General features: G+C 53.5%; 1 protein-coding gene across 3 annotated transcripts in view; it reads left to right on the forward strand.

Moving 5' to 3' along the window:
* Positions 1 to 532: 532 nt before the first annotated feature.
* RPS6KA2 (ribosomal protein S6 kinase A2) overlaps positions 533 to 21,518 on the forward strand; it is a 292,856-nt gene continuing 271,870 nt past the window's right edge. Inside the window, exons 1-2 of one of the 3 annotated variants that reach the window (XM_028103238.2) lie at positions 533 to 658; positions 749 to 802. In XM_028103238.2, the coding sequence (XP_027959039.1) occupies positions 617 to 658; positions 749 to 802 (96 nt within the window). In that variant the 5' untranslated portion in view covers positions 533 to 616. The remainder of the gene's footprint in view (positions 659 to 748; positions 803 to 21,518) is intronic. The other 2 variants (XM_028103240.2, XM_028103241.2) reach the window with 2 other exon arrangements.

A 21,518-nucleotide genomic window follows, 5' to 3' on the forward strand; every position in this document is an offset into this window, starting at 1 on the left:
ACGGAAGGGAGATGAGGGAATAAATCAGAAGAGGGAAACTGAGCCCCGCAGTTTGGGGGGTGCAGAAACAAGACCAGCCTTGCTTTCTGTTCCCAAATTCCTAAAAGCACGTTGCTAAGTAAACCCTTCAGGCTACTCAGTGTCTTACTGTAGCCCAAGAGTGGCCTGGGGAGAGGCAGGAATTCTGGAAGCATGTTTCTGGCTTGAACCCCACAATGGAAGCACGCCAGGCTGTCACGAGCTGGGTGCTCATGTGCGCTCACGTGCGTGCAGACCCCAGACCCTCATGGTCCTATAGCCAGAATGATTGCCTCCCAGGGAACCAGGAGCCGACAAGTCGCCTTAGGATGTCTGTCCGGTTCCGTTAGTGATATAGCCCCTGCTAGTTAAATACGTGTCTGGACATGAGACAAGTGACGTTTTGTTTTTGTTTTTTTCTGTGTTTTTCTTTTTTTGGCTTTTTTTGGGGTTGAGTTTTGAGGTTGGTAATGGGAACATCATCACTTCCTTTGGCTGAATTGTAAAAGTTGCACAAAAGTTTGCAAGTTCCCTTCTTCTGCTGTTTTACTTCAAGGCTTCCTCAAAGCTCGAGAAACTCCCCCAATTCTTTAGAACCATGTGGAGATTAATGTTTAGAAGCAAAAAACGCCAAGGCTTGGTGAGTGTCTGCTTGTCCTCACCAGCACAGCTGTTCGTCGTAAATGCCATGCTGTGACTTACAGGACTTTTTCTTCCCTTTCTGCTTCAGCAGGGCAAATGGGACTCAACCTTGCCTGAGACAAAGTCAGCTTCGTCCGTAGAGGTAAGACCTGCTCAAGTCGGCTTGTGTTTCTCCTGAGAACATGAGTTCCAGTTTTAAAAGAGTGTTTAGCGCGAAGTGTTCTTTCAGTTTCTTGCGTTACCTGACCCTGCTCAGTCCAGCGGAGCTGGCCGTGGCATGCTCTTAGAGGGGGGATCCCGCGCAGTGAAGTTTCCATTATCTGACGTTCTGGGTTTAGTGCTGAAACGCCTGGACTGGTGCAATAATGTCTTTGTGCAGCAGGGGTCTGCCTTGTGTGCGAAGCTGGGACACTCTCCTGCTTTCTCTGAAGACGGTGGGTTCTGTTCTGAATCTGTGGGTCGCTGGGGACATCATATATATGATTCCATGTGCATTATTCCTTTTCAAACTCTATCATGTGCCTTCAAAATAAGCCGGGAGTCACAACAACAAGGGAGCCCTCAGAACGAGGTGACGCTGGGGTGGGGGGCTGGCCCCACGCTGGGTCTGCAGGGAGCTGTAGGACCATACTGACTACATGCGGAGGTCAGGTCCTCATCAGACGCTTGTCTAGGAATTAGGCCTAAAACGGGTCATTTTAGATGAAGGTAGATTTCCTGCAATATTTCGAGCAGCTATGTGGTTTGAATAGTAACATCAGAAATAAGAAGTTTGGTAAAGTGGTTTTATGGGTGTTTTACTTTTCCTGCCTCCCTGGAAACCGCTAAGTAAGAACGCTCGCTATGTGCCCAGGCCAAGCCATGACATCTGTATTCATCAGGCCGAATATTCCCAGAGGGCAAGGCGGGAGCAATGGTCCTGGTCCTTACAGGTGCCAGACAGGTCATTTGAAACCTGGGTGTTGGTCAGGCTGATGGAATTTACATGAATGCATCGGACTTCATTCTGGTTCATACTAAACAATATACATATGAAACCCCCCCACTAGGCATCTGGCAGCTTTCTGAGGGTTCTGCTTCCCTGGCCTTGTTGAGGTGGTGGGCTGTCCTGTTGCGTGTGCAGGTTGGGAAGCAGCGCAGAGAAGTGATGGGCTTCTCAGCAGCTCCTCAGTGGGTCTGCAAGTCCCAGGGGACAATAGAGAGTCCAGCCAATTCCAGGAACCTGCATTCTTGGAGCAAGGGAAGACACTTCTGCGAGTGGTCAGTCTCGCATTTGAGTGAACAAGCTCACCACTGAAGTCTCCTATTGCGCTTTTAGCATACTTACGGTACTCCAGTCTGCATCCAGTAGATTTTTATAAGTAGCTCAATGCTAAGAACTTGGTCAAAGAAAAGGTTCTCTGTACCATTATGTTGTGTGAATTAGACCTTCCTTATTAGACATAAACATCATGTCAGTGGAGCTGAAGGTTGGTGATGATGATTTATGGTCTGTGACATCTCAGTGTGGTTCTGGTTACTTTGGTTAAGTGATTAGACAGGTGCCTGAAGAGTCGTTTGCTTTGCAGCCTCATGTAAAGACACTCAGAAACAAGGCATGTCGTGGTGGGAGGGAATGGCCCTTCTCCTCTCATAACCTCTTTGCAGTCTAGTTTATAACCTGTTCAAGAAAAAAAAAACAGGTCCGCTCTCGTTGGTGATTCTTACTAGAGCTTTATCTGGCTCTCTGTGGTGAGGTCCGTGAGGAGCTGCGTCTCACGGAGAGAGAAAAAGTCCGATTACTCTGCCTGTCGTCACACTCCACACTTGGACTGGCCCTGGAGAGAAAGAATGAAAATTCCATACTGCATGTGGTTCTCTTCTCTTGCCCGGAGAAACCGACGTAGGCAGATTGACAAGAATGTGGCTGGTGGGGGCGCCTGGGTGGCTCAGTCGTTGGGCATCTGCCTTCGGCTCGGGTCATGATCCCAGGTCCTGGGATCGAGCCCCGCATCGGGCTCCCTGCTCCGCGGGAAGCCTGCTTCTCCCTCTCCCTCTCCCCCTGCTTGTGTTCCTGCTCTCGCTGTCTCTCCCTTTGTCAAATAAATAAATAAAATCTTAAAAAAAAAAAAGAGAGTGTGGCTGGTGGGTGATTGAAACCGTACTAGGCACGGGATGTACAGGTGGGTGTCACGCGTGCGTCGTTCCCAATAACCAGTCCTACATGCATGTTGCAGTAAGAGCCACGGTCAGAGTTGGGAACATTTCTGAGAAGAACCCTTGTGTGCTTGCGGCTCAGATCTATCTCAAGGCTCTGGGAGGGCCCTGGGAGCCCCGTTGCAGCACCCGCGGCCAGCCCGGCCCCCAGGGCGTGGCCACGTTTTCAGATTCAGGAGACCCTTCTTCCATTCAGGATAAACACACACCGATCTGACCTCACACAGCATCACCGGGAGCACGCTGGAAGTCTGAGAAGGGTGATGAGATCTTTGAGTTAGGAGCTGACCTTTGTATCTGCTCTCCTCTTTTTCTCTCTGCAAAAGTTTTTGTTCAACAGATTGTTCGACCATGGGAGGCTCCTGGGGTCTCCAGTTTCAAATCCTAACGCAGATCCGGCGGTGGGGCTGCAAGCAGGTGCTACCACAGCTCTGGGGAGAGACACTACCGTGTTTTCCCAGGCATGTCCTGGACGTGCTGATCCGGCAAACGCAGCTGGGGGCCGACTTCTGTGTGTTTCACCTGCTAAACCCGCAAGTTGTCTCCAGTTTAGCAGCTCGCGGCATTTCCCCTTTCTCTATTATGGCTTCACTCTTTATGTATCCGATTTCATAAAAAGAAATGTTCAAAGGAGACAAAGGAGGTTCCAATGCCAAGGGAGGGATGTTTCCTTTTGCCACAGCGCCAGGGGTCGCTGCGCGGAGCCATTCCTGCCCCTCGAGGGCCGTTCTGGTCCCAACTCTCTTCCTCTCTTCCTGCAGAACGCGCACGCCCCCTCCACCGGGCTGCATCGTTCAGCCCCCTGTTGATCGGGGCGGAGCGGGGGGGGGCTGTAACCAAGAACAAGCAGATGTTCCCTCAGATTTCCTGCCACCTGGAGCCGGGGAGCGAGGCCATCCTGGTCGTCACAGGGCAGTGCTGGAGGCCAGGGTTGTGCCAACAAGGGGAGACAGACGCAGGCTGCCCAGCTCTGGGGACAGGGTGGGAGCCGCTTGAAGCCTCGCGCCCAGGCGGGGGGAGCGTGTGATGTGCCTGATACGCGCTTGCGCACGGCCTGCCTGACATCAGGGGGTGTGTGGGCGTTGTTTTAATTCTTAATAATTTGTGAAAAACCTGTTCTTTTGTCAGATACCTCAGTAAGCAAAGAAAATAACATAGTAACTCAAACTTAATCCTGTGAAAGGAAACGAGAGAGTTGAAGTGCTGACCTTCCTGGGACGTGAGTCTCAACAAGTATCTCTCCACTGCTTCTTGCGAATTCTGGGCGAGCGGAGCCCCGTGTGGAGGCTCCGGTGCTGTGGCCCCAGCCTGGCTCACAGATGCGCGTTCAGTTAGGGTCCTCGGACGGAAAGGTGTGCTCAGTTCTCCTTTCCATTTTCCTTTCTTCGAATGAAGCTTTAATCTTTCTCATCCTGGACCAAATTGATTCTGAGCCTTGTAGCTTCTGAATCAGGTGGATTTTCCTGTTTCTCTTTGTCTTTTTCACCAAATCTTTCCCTGCCTGTTGGAGTTGTGAAGCATAGGACTTGTGCTTCTTGATGGTGTGACAGTGTGAGGTGGGAGGGGAGGGGAGGAGATGGTGACGCTTGGGGCGTAGGTGCAGGGCTCTGGTTTTCACTCTGTTCTCAGGGGTGAAATCCTACCACGGAGCTGGCTCCTCGTGCAGAGGAGCTGAGCCTCCTTGCTAGCTGGGCCCCGGGTTAAAGCATCTTCATCCACGCCCAGCCCAGCGACGCACTGGGGACGCCGGTGGGGCCTCACCTCACGGTCCTGGGAAGGAAGACAGAGCGCGGAGGGGTCCCGGGTCAGGTGGTGGGGAAGGTGCGTCAGTGCTGCAGTGGGCCACAGAGCTGGGTCTCGCATCTCCATGGCACAGGTGGGGGCCCAGGGAAGGGTCCAGAACAGCGGTGGTAGCCGAGCGAGCCGTGACCAAGAAGGAGCGCGTCTGCAACCTCTGTGGGTGTTTCATTCCCTCCTTGAGTCATCAGGAAAGAGATAAATACGCAGTCTCATTTCCACATTTAATCACTGGATGGTCCCTCCATGTGTGTGTAGCCCTTCAGCAGAAACCCTGCGAAGCATTTAGGGGCCAGTTTTGTGCTAGGAACATCCTCGGATCAAGGTCATACTTTTAACTTTCCCTTTAGGATAGCTGGAGAAAAACCAAACATTAACTTTAGGGGAAAAAGTTGAACCCCGAATTTTAGCATATTCAGCTATAGCCCACTTCCCAACCAAAACTGGACAAGATTTATAGAAAAACAAAAGAAAACACCAAAAAAAAATCCCAAGGCTTTTTATTAAGTTCTAGGATCACAGGTGATTTTTTTGTCATACTTTTCTATAGTTTTCCAAGAATTCTATACTACTTATAAAATAATTATATTTGAAAAAACTAATTAGCTAAGCCTCAACCCATCCTAAAAGTATTAAAATGGCTATAATCGTTGGGTGGTGATGTATTACAGATGTCTTGGGTTTAGTGACATATGGAAAACTCTAGTACCTTAGGTGATTTCACCGATTGAAGGTGACATTTCATGACATACAGTGACAAACAGCACAAAAGAACTCAATTCAATTAACTGACAAGTCATTACAATTTACTAATGCAGCCTAAAAGAGGTTGCTGTCGCAATTACTAATCCCAAGCAACCCAAAGGGAACTTTCTGTTTGAATTTGTAATTTGCCTTGTGACTTCCTCCTATTGTAATCATAGCCATCAAGATATTGACCTCAGGTGAACGTGGAGAAGCAGGAAGCTCTCTGTGGCAGATGTGGGGGGACGGTGTCAGCAGAAGGACTGCTCGTCACCGAGCACCCGCCACGGTCCCCGGCAACTCTGCGTGGCGACCGTTCCTTTACCCTTCCTGCATTTCCCAGAGGAGGAAGTGGAGGTCAGGGAGAAATGCAGTAAGTTGCTCAGAGTCATGCAGCTGAAGAGGGAGGCTCAGCTTCTTGTCTTTCAGATGAGTAGGATGCTCTTTAAATTCTTTTATAAATGCCAGCTCTACATCTTACACCCTAAGCTTCAGTTTAGGCAGCATTTTCTAAATTATGGTCTTGGGGGGAAGAAAAGAGCTACAGGAAATTATGGCGAGCTTTTATGATCTACTAAAGGGTAAATAAAGCTATTATTTTTTATGATGGTGCAACTTATTTAAGCCTCTGCACCGAGGTGCGTGGCGCCTGCCTCCGAGCTGTGGGTGTGCTGGGGAAGCCTGCCGCTGTCAACTCCAACTCCACGGCTCTGCAAAGTGTCCGAGCTGGGAGCGGTGGGGGGAGGGGCTGGCTGCGAGCTCAGGGCCACAGATGGTCGCCGAGGTCCTGGAGAAGCCCCTGCTTGACCGAGCCCGGCCGTACGGGGGCACCTATGGAATAGCAGCCCTGGCAGCGCTGAGCTTCTCCCAGCCCTGGGTTTTCTACGCAGCACAGCTTCAGAAAATCTACTTATTCGTCTGGAGATTTTATGGTCCTTATGATGTCAGACCCACAGTTGCTTCTACCGGTTTTTCCACTTGAGTTGTCGTCCACATTCTCAGAAAGCATAAGAAAGGACCAGACTAGAAGCCCATGGAACTGGGCCAGCGTCCTACCCTTTCCCCGCTTAGCTACTTGGTAACTATGAGCTTGACCCTGGCCGTGTTACCTGCTGGGACTCTGGACTGCATGGAATTAAAGACGAACAGTTAGATCCTTTAAGTACTTTGTTTTTCTTTCATATCTGTTTGGACCTACATGGATGTGCATGTATAAATACATAAATGTGTGTTATGTAAACATTTCACGCATTTATAAAGGCAAAGATGTATGTTGCTGTTGGTCTCCAGATTCCTTTTACAACACTTTTCCTCATGTTATTAGAAGCTGCCCATTCATGACGAAGGGTTTCCACTTCATTTTTCAGAGAATGCTAGCACTTTAGCTCCCATTCTGCTGGAGACTTCACGGCCCCCACATGGGCAACGTACAACCCGCTCCCGACCCATGTACCTGCTAGGCGTGGGCTGGCTCTCCTCCCGTCTAAACCTCCCAGGAGTGCCTTGTCTTCTCTCCTTCCCTCTCTGCCCCATTATGAGCCAGTCTGGTGCCCTCAGTTCCATCACAACTGCTCTTATAAGAAAGGGTGAATGAAAAATCACAGCCTGCCTTCTTGGCCCGGGTCTGGGCTGGTTGGTCTGATTCTGTGAGGTCCCAAGAAATGGGACACCTGTACTAGGTCTTACAGGGGAGACCTGCACTGAGGCCCCAAGGTCAACATTCTCGTGTCTGATGGGAACGTGAACGGATGCTTTTTGTGGTGGTGGTGGTTTATTTCTTGGGCATAATTGTGCAAGCTGGAGGACGGATGCCCAATGTGACAGCAATAGCAGTCTCTTTAAAGCGGTGGCCAATGCACAGGGAGAGCTGTTTTTCAAAATTATATCTTTTGAAAATGTATTTGGAAGATGAATATACCAGGATTGTCATGGAGATCTACCATGGCATTAAAGGCAATTTCTTGCCCGTCACCATGACAACATTCAGTCCACGTGCTCACATATACCTGCAATTAAATTCCATTAGAAAGGAAAGGTCGTTAATGCCAAGCTGCTAGATTTACCACGACCGCTGTTTAGCTAGAGACCAAAGACTTGATCTGTTTTGCTAATGCATTTTCAAAAGCAGTAAGTCTTCGATAACTACTCTTTCATCCTTACGGGAGTTTCAGTTGAATTGCAGGTGGGACACATCAGCACACTGTTACAGCCAGCCTGATGATTTGAGGTCTGGACTGTCCAGACCCGTGGCTCCCCGTTCCTCCCGCCCTGCTCCCTCTGTGCTCACGCACACTGCCACCAGGGGAAGACAGGGAGCGAGAATTGTCAGTGAGCACACTGTTTCAAATGATTCCGGCGAAACGTGGGGTGCAGAAAAGATGATATTTTTGGTTGAGCTTCTTTCCAAGTTTCTGCGTTGCATGCTAACCTGAGCCGGCCCATTTCCCAGGGAAGGCAGCGGCCTCGCGCCTCACCGTCTGCAGCCAGAGCGGGCTCGGCGTCTCCGCCTGGAGCAGGTGCATTGCCCTCACATCAGCCGGGAGCTCTGCTGAGCGTTATCCGTGATTCTGCTGAGATGCTTCCTGTTTAACCCTGGGGATTTCTTCTCTTATAGGAGACCAGATAGATACGCCCTTAGATACACCCTTAGACATTGAAGCCTTTACTTTTATTCTTCCTGGAAAATAATCAAAGAAACTGTGACCCCAGATGAGCCCACTCTCCTCTCTCCGAAGAGCCAGCCCCTCAGGCAACGCTGGTCTCAGCCATGCTGGGAACCATCCCCGCGTGAGATAAGCTTCGTTTTCAAGGGGTTGCATCTGTTACAGATAGAGAAAATAAACTTTCTATGTGTATTCCCTGCAGTTGTGATAATATTGGAACCTCAACAACCCTCTCTCCACCAGCAAAAATTCAGTAAAAAAATTCTAAGTTTCAGTCTAGTCTGGATACAATATTCTTTTGCTAAAGCAGAGGATGATTGAAATAATTAAAATCTCCAGGAAGGATCACAGGAGCCCAGGTTTTAAGGAGAATGTTTTATACGGTCCTCCTTCAACCCTCCGAAACACCGTGGAGTAGGGCTTGATGCGGCATGAACTCTTTTAGGGGAAAGGCATGGAACTAGAATGTGTTTTCAGCTTCCGATGCTTTGAGAATTCCAGACTGAATTGTGCAGGGACTATCTGGGCCCAAACGAAGGAAGAGATAAGAAATTTGGTGAGAACAGGGAGAACACTCACTTTTCCCAATGTTAGTATTTTGTGCCGGCTTTCAGTAGCAAAATGGAATAGAGAGGTTTTTTTTTAAGATGGGGGCACTTTTCTCTACCGCCATAATTTGGCCTATGAACAAACTGTGCTTTATTCTCAAAGTAAATAAGCTCAGGGGTGCAACCATTCTGCTCAGAATGGACTAAGTGTAGTGGCTCCAGAATAGAAAAAGATGGGTGCAAAACAGCAGATGTATGGCACATATTCTGAAAATCCTGTATTATAGGTTCCTAACAAAGTCTTTCTAGCGGGAGGTAGGATGAATAAAAATTCTGCCTTAGAATTAAGCCCCTCTGAAGGGCTGACCTGGTCATTGCTCTTCCTGAAGCTCTTATATGACCTCTGTCTGAGGTGTGTGTGTGTGTGTGTGTGTGTGTGTGTGTGTGCGCGTGCGCACGGATAGGACACGGACAGGGATGATGTGTGTGAGTCTGAGATGTGTGTGCACGCACAGACAGGACACGGACGGGGATGAATGTGTGCGAGTCTGAGGTGTGTGCGTGTGTGTGCGTGCACAGATAGGACATGGACAGGGATGATGTGGGGGAGTCTGAGATGTGCATATGTGTGCACACTAATTGGACATGGACAGGGATGATGTGGGGGCGTCCGTTCTGCCATTCGAGGAAAGGAACATTTAGCGGATGTGCTCCAGAGGCAATGGAATGAGGGAAAAGGTGTTCGGTTGGAACAGATTTCCTGGGACAGCAACCACTTGAGAGCAGACAATTATACACCAGTTTCATTTGACTGGGAAAGACATCTCCTTGAATGTTTTGGTGTAAGGAAGGGATGGACCGGGCCACCCTATATTAAGGCAGTTTCTGTCCCTTTCCTCTTCAATTTCTTCTCTGTCTTGGAATCCTTCTTTCCATGCCCTACATTTTTATACCAGTTTATTTCCACACCTGCACCCGCAACCGTGACTTCTGGTATCTGTCACCCAAAAGCTGATTGTTGGTTGGTAGTTTTCTGTGCTGCGTCTTAAGGTCTTCAGAGGAGGAGCTGATTTATGCACTCACAAGAAGGTTTAAAAACACCAGTGTCGTAGGTGCGACCCTGACCTCCCTCCTGGCTCACAGTTTTCGTGCAAAAGCTCGCACGCTTCTGGCACGGCGAGATGAGGCTCATGTAAGTGACGGCTGCAAAGGCTGGTTGTTCTGCAGGAAACGTGGGCGCTCCATTTTCACCAGGAAGGCAAAGCAGATTTCTCTGTTGCCCAGGCAGGCCCCACTCCCAGTTAGCCTGTGAGAGTGTTTAGTTGAAGACAGAAAGTGCGTGTGTGTGTGCGTGCATGTGGCGGAGGTGTTAGTCAAAGGGTAAGACAGTGAGTAATGCAATCCTTGCCTAATCCGTGTCCATTAGTTGACCCGGTGCCACATAAAACAAGAAGCCACCGTTTTTACCTACCCCTGTCCTGCCGGGGTCTCCTCGTAGTGTGGAAGTGCTCCGGGGCTGGCGGGCGGGCTGCAGGGAGGGGTCTCCCCGCCTGCCCCCCCTGCCGTGTGTCCAACACTTTGGAACTTTGGACTTCTTCCCCGCGAAGGTTCCCGCTTTGATGGATTCAGCTGCCAGATGTTGTGTGAAAGGCTGTTTAGGACTCCGCAGAGTCAGCGAGCTCGCATTTGGAGCAGGAGGGATGGACAGGCTCCAGGCGATTCCTCTCCCGCTTTCCCCTTTCACTTGGGAGCTGGCCAGGCTCTGCTTGCCTCCGCCGGAACAGCTCACCCCAGTGCACCCAGTGCCCCTGGCGTGAGGGAGTGAGCTTCCACCCCATGGCAGGAGGTCTGAGCTGCCGCGGAGGGGTGAGGCAGAGGGGCGGAGGGGCGAGGCGGAGGGCGGGAAGAGCAGCAGGGAAGGCTGCGGGGAGCTGACAGCGGCAGGGGCAGCATGCACAATGGCTCAGACGCCCTGCAGACCGACCCCTGGGCTCCTGCCGGTAAACCATGATCAGGTTGCCGCACAAGAAACTGCACAAACTCTTTCTCAGAAAGGTAAGGGGGCGACTGGGCACTTGCTGGGGAGTCCTGGGGGGAGTTCTGACGGTTTGCTCCCGGGAAAGCCCCGCTGTCCTTGACCTCTGCAGGCGAGGCCTAAGGTCAGAGCTGTTCCCCGGGGAGAGCGAGGCTGTCATCCGGGTCTGTGCCCCAGGCACAGGTCAGGGGCAGGGACAGAGAGCAGGTCCTCATGTGCACTCGCCTTGGTTCTCAGGGCCGTTGCAGCCCGGATGGATGCCGTGTATTACTCTCAAGTGCATTTGCACAATCAGGGAGGTCGGGTCACTCACTCGTGGGTCTGCAGTGTTAGAGGCAAAGGGAACGAAATACGACAAAGTTGACGTTTATTGAAACTGTTACTGAAACCTGACGTTTTAGAAGAGATTCAGATTCAGCAGTCTGCCCTTACGTTTTTTTCCTTTTTAAAAAACTTTTCTATTGTAGTAGAATAAACATCACATAAAAATTTGCCATTTTCAAAATTTGCCATTTTCATTTACCATTTTCATCATTTTCGAGGGTCCCGCTCAGGGGCATTAGGTGCCTGCACTTAGCTGTGCGGCCGCCCCCACTGCCCATCTGCAGAGCACTCTCATCTTCCCGGACTGAGACTCTGCCCAAGGAACACGCAGTCCCCACCGCTCCTGCCCCCAGCACTCACGGGTTTGTAGGGCCGGTATAACTCAGACGCGTTCTAGTCCCGTGCAGTGAGTATGCCTCACATTATGGTCCAAGCCAGGCTGAGCAGCAGCTACCGTCTGTCCAGTTTGCTAGAGAAGTTGCTTTGAGTTGTATCCCTTTGGGGGGGATGGTTATGAAATACAGGGTTTTAAAAATCACCAACATACCAACATGGGTATGGGATTTGTGAGTCAATGCTTTTTTGAGAAAACCTGTGCTTTTCCAAATTCATATATATATATTTTTATTTTAGACAAGAGATGTTCCGATTTCTCTTGTTTCTCTTTAGTAAATATCTTTAAATGGATGTATGCTTTTTAAAAAACTTTGCAGATGTGGTTAATAAAAATGTTATTTGTAGGTCTTAATGCATGAAAATATAATTTGAAGGTGAACTTATGTTTCACTTCAAAATCACTCCTGAAATACTATTTTTAGTGATTTTTTAAGGTGAATAAAAGCTGTTTCTGTCACTTTTGAGCTTAAGTAAACTGAGACATTAAGGAGACAAGGGGCATGGCCGCCACGCAGAAGCGGAGACGGATCTACACGTACAAGTTCGCCCTGGACCTGTGTCCCCTTCCCCACCCTGCCAGCCCGCTGCCATCGGCACTCTTTCTTCACGTAACTGTTGGTGCCATCTGCATGAACCCTGCGTCTCCAGGAGCATGTCCTCGGTGGTACCTCTCCTCTCCCCAAAGACATCAATAGAGTTAACAGTTATAATCAATATGAGATTAAAAAATAAGTAAGTGCATGTGGAGGGGAAGGAAATAAGGTAGAAAAAATGAATCTGAAACTTGGCGTGAGGTGACTGCCCCAAATGGAGGTCAGCAGGTGCTGCACGCTTGTAGACGGCGCGCCGTGGGTGTCCTTCTCAGACTGCTGCCTCCCCGAGGAGCGGGACGCACACACCCTAAGCGAAAACAAACAAAAACCCCAAACCAGGCGTTCAGGTGATCTTTTTGTCCCTGAGCCCAGAGGCCTTCCTAGAGAGGGCAGCACGGGAAACGTGGTGAACAATGCCTTCTGCTGAGGGCACAGCATTTCTTAATAATGTTTTCTGTAATGCCCTGAATTGTAGGCTCAGGGGGTAAGACCCAGATACAAAGCAGAAAAACACTTCTATCAGAAGTTGGCCCTCTGCGGTCCAGGCAAACAGCTGTCTGCAGGTCTGACATCAGGAACGTAGGAAGCCACATGGACATAACGCGTGGACATCAGACCCTCAGATGCTGCTCGAACTTTGGGGAGGGAGTCCGTGCATTTTGTCAGGATGCTGTGGCCCTGAGTTTGGGTTCCTTGACAAGGATAGGAATACAGAGTTTCTGTGCTGTGGGTTATGAGGAGGGGCTCATAAAATTTGGGCACTAGAAGGGATCTTAGAAATCACACGGCCCACTACTTCATTTTCTGGACAAGGCGACTGAGGGTCCCAAACATCACAATGGCCACGATCACGCAGAGTGCGTGGCAGAGTGGGGCCCTTCCAAGCTCCTTCTGAGCCCTTTTCTTTATACCGTGATGGGCAGATGTGTCATGGGTCAGCACCGCCCCCAGGGAACTGGGATAGTGACCCCTACCTGCCTGTGTTAACCATTCTTTATCTTCCGTATTTGACGCTCTGACATCTGGGGACTTGCTGACCCCAGAGAGGCTGCCCCTCCCATGGTGAGCCAGTTCCTAGAGACAGCAAACAACTCACTGGGAGTGCACCTTTCACATGCAAGCCAACCTGCTCTGTGGGGCTTTCCCACCCTCATCGCCCCCAGAGCAGGGACCAGACAGCTAGCCCCCCGCCCCATCACCCCAGAGCAGGGACCAGGCAGCTAGCCCCCCGCCCTCATCGCCCCCAGAGCAGGGACCAGACAGCTAGCCCCCCGCCCCCATCACCCCCAGAGCAGGGACCAGACAGCTAGCCCCCCGCCCTCATCACCCCAGAGCAGGGACCAGGCAGCTAGCCCCCCGGCCCCATCGCCCCAGAGCAGGGACCAGGCAGCTAGCCCCCCGCCCCCATCGCCCCAGAGCAGGGACCAGGCAGCCAGCCCCCCGCCCCCATCGCCCCAGAGCAGGGACCAGACAGCCAGTCCCCCGCCCCCATCGCCCCCAGAGCAGGGACCAGACAGCTAGCCCCCCGCCCTCATCGCCCCAGAGCAGGGACCAGGCAGCTAGCCCCCCGCCCCCATCGCCCCAGAGCAGGGACCAGGCAGCTAGCCCCCCGCCCCCATCGCCCCAGAGCAGGGACCAGGCAGCCAGCCCCCCGCCCCCATCACCCCAGAGCAGGGACCAGGCAGCCAGCCCCCCGCCCCCATCGCCCCAGAGCAGGGACCAGATAACTGTGGGTAGCCTGACATCCCAGACCCCACTGAAATTTTTCAAACCAGCCAGTCCTTGAGCCTGCTGACCCTACCTCACTGTTCCTCCCCATGGAAACCTCAGTAAAGGTCCCCTGTTCCCTCTGCTCCCTGACTGATCGGGTGTCCCCGTGTGGCCCTGCATGTCGGCCGTGCCCCTGCCTCTTGGGGATGTGAGTCCCAGGCTGTCTTCCCAGTGGGTAGCTCTCTCCTGCCTCCTGGCCTTGCCATCCTTAAAGAGCAATCCCCCCTGTGCTGTAAAACACTGCCCGGTGTTTCTGAAACATTCAGCATACGTGTTGTGTGGAATAAGACAGTTGAGACCATGTGCCCGTGGTTGAGAAACCGCGGCAGGTGACAGCACTGACACGGGTGGTTGTAATGAAGCCGACCCGGGGCGGCCGGGCCGGGGGCCGCCTGCACCCTGAGCCGTGCGATGGGGCGGGGAGACACTGTATGGCCGGGGGCTTGGTCAGTGGGGAGCCAGCACGAGAGAGCACTGCAGGGGAAGTTCACAGCACAAGCAAAGGCATTGTCCAGAATTTGGGTTGCTTGCCATGGTGTTGGATTAGTAGGTGTGTGGTGCGTGCGTGCGTTCGGGTAGTGGATCCCAAGGCTTTTGGGTGTTGACCCCAGAGCCCACGGGCAGCTCAGTTCCGTGTGTTCTCCCAGCCTCATAGACACTGATGGCTGTTTATCAAGCACATTGCATGTAGTAACAATAACTCCATCATGATAGCGCGTCACATTAACAGCCGGAATGCGTAGCAGGTGCAGTGCATTTCTCGTGGTGATAAGCTCTCATGACAACGGTTGATCCGTTTCCTTCTGGATGCACTTCTAAACTGCGATGCGAGTTTTTATTAAACTCATCAGAACTGATGTGTTTTTTGTTTTTACAACGTGCTGTAACCTGAGAAAGTTAGCTGTGGAAGAATGTTTAACAAGGGTAAAACAGAGATGGTGATTTTTTTTTAAAGATTTTATTTATTTGTCAGAGAGAAAGAGTGCACGAGCAGGGGGAGGGGCAGAGGGAGAAGCAGGCTTCCCGTGGAGCAGGGAGCCCGATGTGGGGCTCGATCCCAGGGCCCTGGGATCATGACCTGAGCTGAAGGCAGACACTTGACCAACTGAGACACAGGCGTCCTAAGATGGTGATTTTTGTGCACATGAAGGACATTTTGTGTTCATAGGACGAGAAAGAAATTGTCCAACAGCATTATCTACAGCTAGTTTGTAAAAAAAAAAAAAGTATAATCAATAAAGTTTTGACTTGCTAGGAATGGGGGGGGGATGTAATTATATCGTTTTAAAGACCTAAGCTTGAGAAGGATTTCTACCACATTTGAGGGACACTTAAAAGACTGATAGGAGAGGAGTTTTTAAGGGCAGTTTATACCGAGGATCATGTAAGGACTGCTAATACAAAACACGTACTGTTTGTTAAACACCGGTTGCAGGAAAAGAATAGCCCACATCAAGGAAAGAGAACAGAGTGTTACAGAAAGTATAATTCAATAACCCATTCACCCATTTATTGATTCTCTTCCCTTTTAACAACGAAAAATTCTGTTCAAAGGAAATTGATAACAGTGAGCTTCATAGAAATTGAGGAGTCGGGTAAAGTACGTAAGCAGCCGGACCCTCAGGAAAGAACGGTGAAGCCGTGCTTGGATTGCCCCGGTCTGACGTCCTGGTGCGATCACCCGTTGAGGCCAGCCTTGGGGCTCCCCCAAGCCCGTGATCTCAGAGCAGTGAAGCCACAGACCTAGACTTCGCATCTCTGCTTCTCATGGAGCATGTCCCCCCGCGGCACGCGTTTATGTCCTGTGACGACGGTGCCTGTGACTGGTGACACTGCTTTTTAGGAATGAGTGGAAGGACACAGTGATCCGCTTTCTGTCACGAAGGTTGTGAGCGGAGAGAACATACTGAGACAGCCTCCACTTAATACCAAGGCTGCTTACGCTGGAAGATATAACGGAGGTTTTAAGTGTGTTCTTGGGTCTTTACAGAGACTGGTTTTCTGAAGTCGTGATTAAAATTTTATTTGTGAGAGGCTCATTTCGAGGTGGACAAAGGAAGTCGGGTGAGTACCGCCGGATAACCGGAGACGGCGTCTCTTTGTTCTAAGGATGATGGCTCGTCCATTCTGTGAGTATTTATCCCAGAGCCTGGCACCGGGCAGGTGCCAGGGCCACCGCTGTGAACGAGATGGTCGGGCCCACCCTGTGACAGTCCTGCAGGACGGCCGGCCCTCCACCCTTGCTGAACCGTGGGCTGCACACAGGAAGAGCATGGCATTAAGCCCATGTCCAGGGAGCACCTCGTTCTGCCTTCTGCAAGCTGCTCACGGCGAGCTTTGTCACAGACAGTAGGCTGCGAGCACCATCCGGGCTCCCAGTGGAAGGCGTGAGGCTCACTGCAAGGCCGGGGCCTGGGCCGCAGGGACCACGGTGGGAAGGCATCCCCAAGAGCGTCCATCCCCCTGGTCCAGGTCTCACCAAGAAATGAGCCACCACCAACACCAAACTGGGGCCGTGGTGGTGGCGGGGTGGTGGGGGGGACAGGCATGGCGTAGCGGGATTCGAACCCCCATCCCCCTCGGAGCTCTGCAGGCTGTCTTTCCGTCTGGCAGAGGGGGACAGCCCAAGGAAGGGATCGCCGAGGCCTAGACTCTTCCTCCAGTAGCATCCCTGTGTGATAACCTTCGCGTGCATATGGATCCGTCATCCTTGAGTTAATTTAATTATCTAACAACCCATCCGTTTTGTTAGCCAGTGTCCTCTTTTGAAGTCAGCAGCTCCTTACAATCTTACAAACGCATAAAATAAGCTCTCTCTAAAGGTTTCTGTTTATTCTGAGTTATTCTCCAGTTCTTGGAGCTGAGGCTTTGTAACGAGTGCTGCTTCCTCACGACCGAGTGGGCGCTCAGACAGCCCTCGGAGCCCGTCTCTCCCGTGGGAACTTCCCGCCGTGCTCAGCTGCCGGCCTTGGGAGGCCGCCCGACTGCCCCGCTTGCGAGGCTGGCCCCTTCTGGAGGCTAAAGGTTAAAGTTGTTGGAAAGAAAGTCTTTATTTAAAAGAATAAACATTGATTTCACAAAATTTCTAATAACTGCACGTCAGCCATTGATAAGGTTTTAAAGCAAGACTTTTAAAATTTTAACACTCTGGTGCAGAATTAATACCTTTTTGACTAGACAGGGAAAAGGTAGTAAATTGTGATGCTCACACATGTGGCCTGCTATTACCCCCTCTCCTCTTTAGGGTCTTTTTCTCATGGGAAGTCTGGCTTCTACTTTTCAGGATTTTCTTGGCTCCACAGCCCGCGAGCTGCGAACAGTCATGAAGAGTATTCTGTTTGGTTCTACAGATTCCCAGGAATCTGTGCATCTGTTTGGCTTTGCATAAAATCCCAAACTGTCTAAGTGTTAGAATCCACTAGTGATAAAAAGTCCAATCCAACTGGCTTGAGCAAGAAATGGAAATTTGTAGGGCTCACAAACTGGAAACTCAAGAACACCATGATTCTGGGCTCTGACACACCCCCTTCTTTCCAGGCCCCTCACCAGGGCAGGGTCCTTCCCGGGCCCTACGTGGGGCCCCGATGCTGTTTTCCGTCAGCACACACCCAGTCCGGCAGGAGAGAAGGGCCTTACCCCCACCCACCTGCTGTCGTCTGTTCCTGGTCCCCAAGGGCGAGACGGAGGGGGCAGGGCGGGGATTCCTCTGCAGACATGGGATCTTCTGCAGGCCTCCCCTTTGAGGGTCGCCGGCAGGTGCTCGGTGGTTTCCTGAAGCAGCACGGATGCCCCCAGAGCACCTGCAGAAATCCTCCCTGTGACTTGTGTGGTTCCCGCTCCTGGAATTCATCACGTGCCTTAGCCTGTGAGACCCTCCAGAATCCCCTGGCTGCCAGGCCGGTCTTCCCTCGCCTCCTGAAGAATGGCAGCTTCAAAGTCCCATGTTTTCAGGTTTTCAGGAAAAGCATGGGGTTGGCCAAACCTGCTGATTTGCAGAAAGGACACTGTCATACCTTCCTTCTCTGTTGTGTCCCCACGGACCTGAAAGGCTGCCGTCCCCTGTAGCTGCTGGGGCCATTTAAGGTGAGGTGCTCCGTGGTTTGCTGAGCTGTGGGATGCGAGGCAGGGCCACCTGACAGGAGGCAGGCGGTGGCCCCACCTCTTCTAAGGCAAATAGAATCTGTGCCCCGGGAGGGGGGCCTTTCTCTCTGTATGTGACCATGATCTACGCAGCAGGAGGGAGGTCTCCGCTTTGGGGGAAGATCCCCCTTCCAAGGGAGGGCTTGGATGTGTGAAGTGTCCAGCTTCTTTGCTGGGTACCAATGCACTACTTGGGTCATGGATCTGCTGGGCACGAGCCACATGGCCCTCCCTCCTAGAGGCCAGGAGTGAGGCTTTCACGGCACGTCCCCAGTGAGGATGCTGTCCTCTGATCCTGAGGGACGTGCCAGGATCACAGCAGGTGGCTGCCCTCATGTACTGACAGTCTCGGTTATCCGGGGGGGGCAATGTGTGCTCTTGGGGACAATGAAGGGACGTGGTCGGGGGAGGCCGTGCTGGGAGGGCAGGGCCCTGAGGAATCAAGAAGGAAGGAGCTGGGTGTCTGGGGATGAGGGGGAAGGGCCCGTGTGGGGCTCAGGGAGAGGGCGTGTGCGGGGAGGTCACAGGTGTGCGCGTGCGCATGGGGAGGGGGACGTGGGGCCTCGAAGTCCACCGTGAGGACATGGGGAGTCCCAGGCTGCAGAGGGGTCAGGACAGGAAGGTGGCCAGAGGGTGCGGAGCCCCGTGTGCCCAGCGCGAACCTCTCACAGAAAGCAGGGAAAGCGGGAGGTACTTGCAACCACCACCCGCAGCTGAAGACAGCCGGCGGGGTCAAGTCCAGCAGCTCTGACGGCACCGGGCGGGGGCCCTGTGAGGCCGGATGGGCCTGGCTCTGCCTCCAGCTCCCCCACGCCTCTCTCACACCAGCTGCACCCCTTCTACCAATGCCCCACCTGCCCCACCTGCCCCACCTGCCTTCACCTGCCTTCACCTGCCTTCACCTGCCCCACCTGCCTTCGCCTGCCTTCACCTGCCTTCACCTGCCCCACCTGCCTTCACCTGCCTTCACCTGCCTTCACCTGCCCCACCTGCCTTCACCTGCCTTCGCCTGCCTTCACCTGCCTTCACCTGCCCCACCTGCCTTCGCCTGCCCCACCTGCCTTCACCTGCCTTCGCCTGCCTTCACCTGCCTTCACCTGCCTTCACCTGCCCCACCTGCCCCACCTGCCTTCACCTGCCTTCACCTGCCCCACCTGCCTTCGCCTGCCTTCGCCTGCCTTCACCTGCCTTCACCTGCCCCACCTGCCTTCGCCTGCCTTCACCTGCCTTCACCTGCCCCACCTGCCTTTACCTGCCTTCGCCTGCCTTCACCTGCCCCACCTGCCCCACCTGCCTTCACCTGCCCCACCTGCCCCACCTGCCTTCACCTGCCTTCACCTGCCCCACCTGCCTTCGCCTGCCTTCACCTGCCCCACCTGCCCCACCTGCCTTCACCTGCCTTCACCTGCCCCACCTGCCTTCACCTGCCTTCACCTGCCCCACCTGCCCAGGGAACAGGTGGGAGGGCAGAGCACCTGGGAGAACAGAGGGGAAGCCACCGAACGTCTCAGAGGCCAGCCGCAAGGCTGGACAGGGCCTGGCTGGAGCATTCCGTCACCTTCCCTGGTTAAGTTCCGTGCCTCCTCGGGTGTGGCAAGGATCAGGAGGGGTCACGCATCCAGCCCCTGGTGAGCTCGCTTGTGTTTGAAGCCAAGAACCCCAGCAACGTGGGACCCTAACCTCAGAGCCAGTGTGAGCTCGCACCCGGCCATCCACCTGTGCATCTGCACTGTGCCCAGGCATGTCGTTTCAAGAGATGGTTTCCCGCCTGTCAGCGTGCCCAGGGACATGGGGACGGATGTCTGCCGGGGCTGTTGTGGAGTGTTCTTCGTGCTCATGTACAGGCGTGAGGTCCTCGGCTCGCGTGTGTGACTACCGTAGGGAGCTCTCAGCAGTCCCAGAGTCAGGCAACATCCCGGCGGTGGGTACCCCAGGCCTAAACTGGGTTGCACTCAGAAGGCCAGCTTGTATCTGGTCACACAGCTGGCTGGTCCCTGAACTCTGAAGAGTGCCCGTGCGCTGGCTGGTCCCCGAAGTCTGAGGAGTGCCCGTGCGTTTGGCGCCCAGAGCAAGGACCTTCTTGTCCCCACACGTGTCAGAGCCCTGTGCCGCTCAGTGATCCTTGGCTTCTTTACCAAAACGACCATCTAAAGGAAAGTTGTAGGGCCATTGGTCAGCAGGGCAAGAAGAAGTGAGCGTCAGTGGCCATGACACGAACAGTCCTAGAGACCAAGGCCGACCGCTCTGGCCCGAGGGAGCGAGGACTTGGGGGTCAGGTCACATACTTACTGGGCAGGGCTAGCAGTCCCTTCGCATGCCCTCCGACCTGGTGGTCCTTTCCAAATTAGCCTCTATCTTCTGAGTCACTGTCATAAAATGAGGGATTTTAACCTCCACGTTTTGGTCAACGGATTTAAACAGTGACACGCCGCCGTGTTTTTGGCCGGCCTGAAGTCCTCTGGGCCCGTGGAGCCTGCAGTGGCCAGACGGCGCTGCCCCCGTGCCCACCTGCGCTCTCAGCAAACACGGGCCAGAAATGGCACTCGGATCCGGTCCTGTGTCCCCCAGATTCACATACTGGGAGCCCCACCCCCAGGACCTCAGAGCATGACTGCATCAGGGCCTTTACAAAGGGGATTAAACGAGAATGATGTCCTTAGGGTGGGCCTGACCCTGCATGACTGGTGTCCTTACAGAAGAGGAGACTGGGGCACAGACGTGCATGGAGGCCCAGGGAGAAGGCCCAGGGGGCGGACCGGCCCTGCCGACGCCGGATCTCAGGCGTGGTCTCCGGAATGGGGGACTGAGCGTCTGCTGGGAGCTGCTAGCTGGTGGTATTTGTTACACGGTCCTAGCTGACTCACCCAGCGAGGGGCCCCGAGGAGGAAGACCGTGAACTGGTAGCCTTCCTGGAGCAGGACAGACGCCTGGCAGCAGCTTTGCAAAAGGGGCCACCGCCAGGGTCCCCAGCTGGAGCTGCCACATTCCCATCACTGACTGAATCTGGGGACAGCTTCCTCGCCCCTCTGAGACGGGGGATGGAGCTCGGCCAGTGGGGACACGCACAATGCAGAAAGAGCTGTCCCCTCGCCCGCATGCCCCCCAGGGGTTCCGGCCTCGCCCGTGAGGACACACAGCCACGTGTGAGCCTCTGTGGGCTCCTGCTCCCCGGCGTGGGCCCCGCGGCCCCTCCCGGTGTGCACCTGTCTGCCCTCTGCCCACAACCACAGGCAGAGGGCCCAGCCTTGTTTACTCTCCTGCGTGTCACCATAGAGGCTGTGCTGGGCAACGAGGAAAATGCCCCTGGGACCCTCGTGGCTCCAGGAGCCCTCCTCCGGGCTGCACGCTCCCCTCCCAGGCTGGGGGCAACACGCGGGCTGTGGGTGTCAGGCTTCTGTGTGCTCACGTCAGTGGCAGCCATGGCCCACAACCCACCAGCAGTGTGGCAGGCCGGGGGCTGCCCCGAGGCCTTCGCCTCCCCGGCCCAGGGCGAGGGACCCTGCCGCAGGCCTCGGGAGGTCGCCACATCGGCAGGGCTGGGTGCCCTCAGAGACTTTGGAAGGAGAATGCAGGTTAGTGGACGGTATCGCATGAGGGCCAGGGGCCACGTGGGAGGAGAGGCCACACAACGTGCTTCAGCGTTCGTCCCTGG

The sequence above is a fragment of the Eumetopias jubatus genome, unplaced genomic scaffold, assembly GCF_037043125.1.
Source record: "Eumetopias jubatus isolate StellerSeaLion01/CBP00866 unplaced genomic scaffold, mEumJub1_p1.0 scaffold_6, whole genome shotgun sequence".
Lineage (NCBI taxonomy): Eukaryota > Metazoa > Chordata > Mammalia > Carnivora > Otariidae > Eumetopias > Eumetopias jubatus.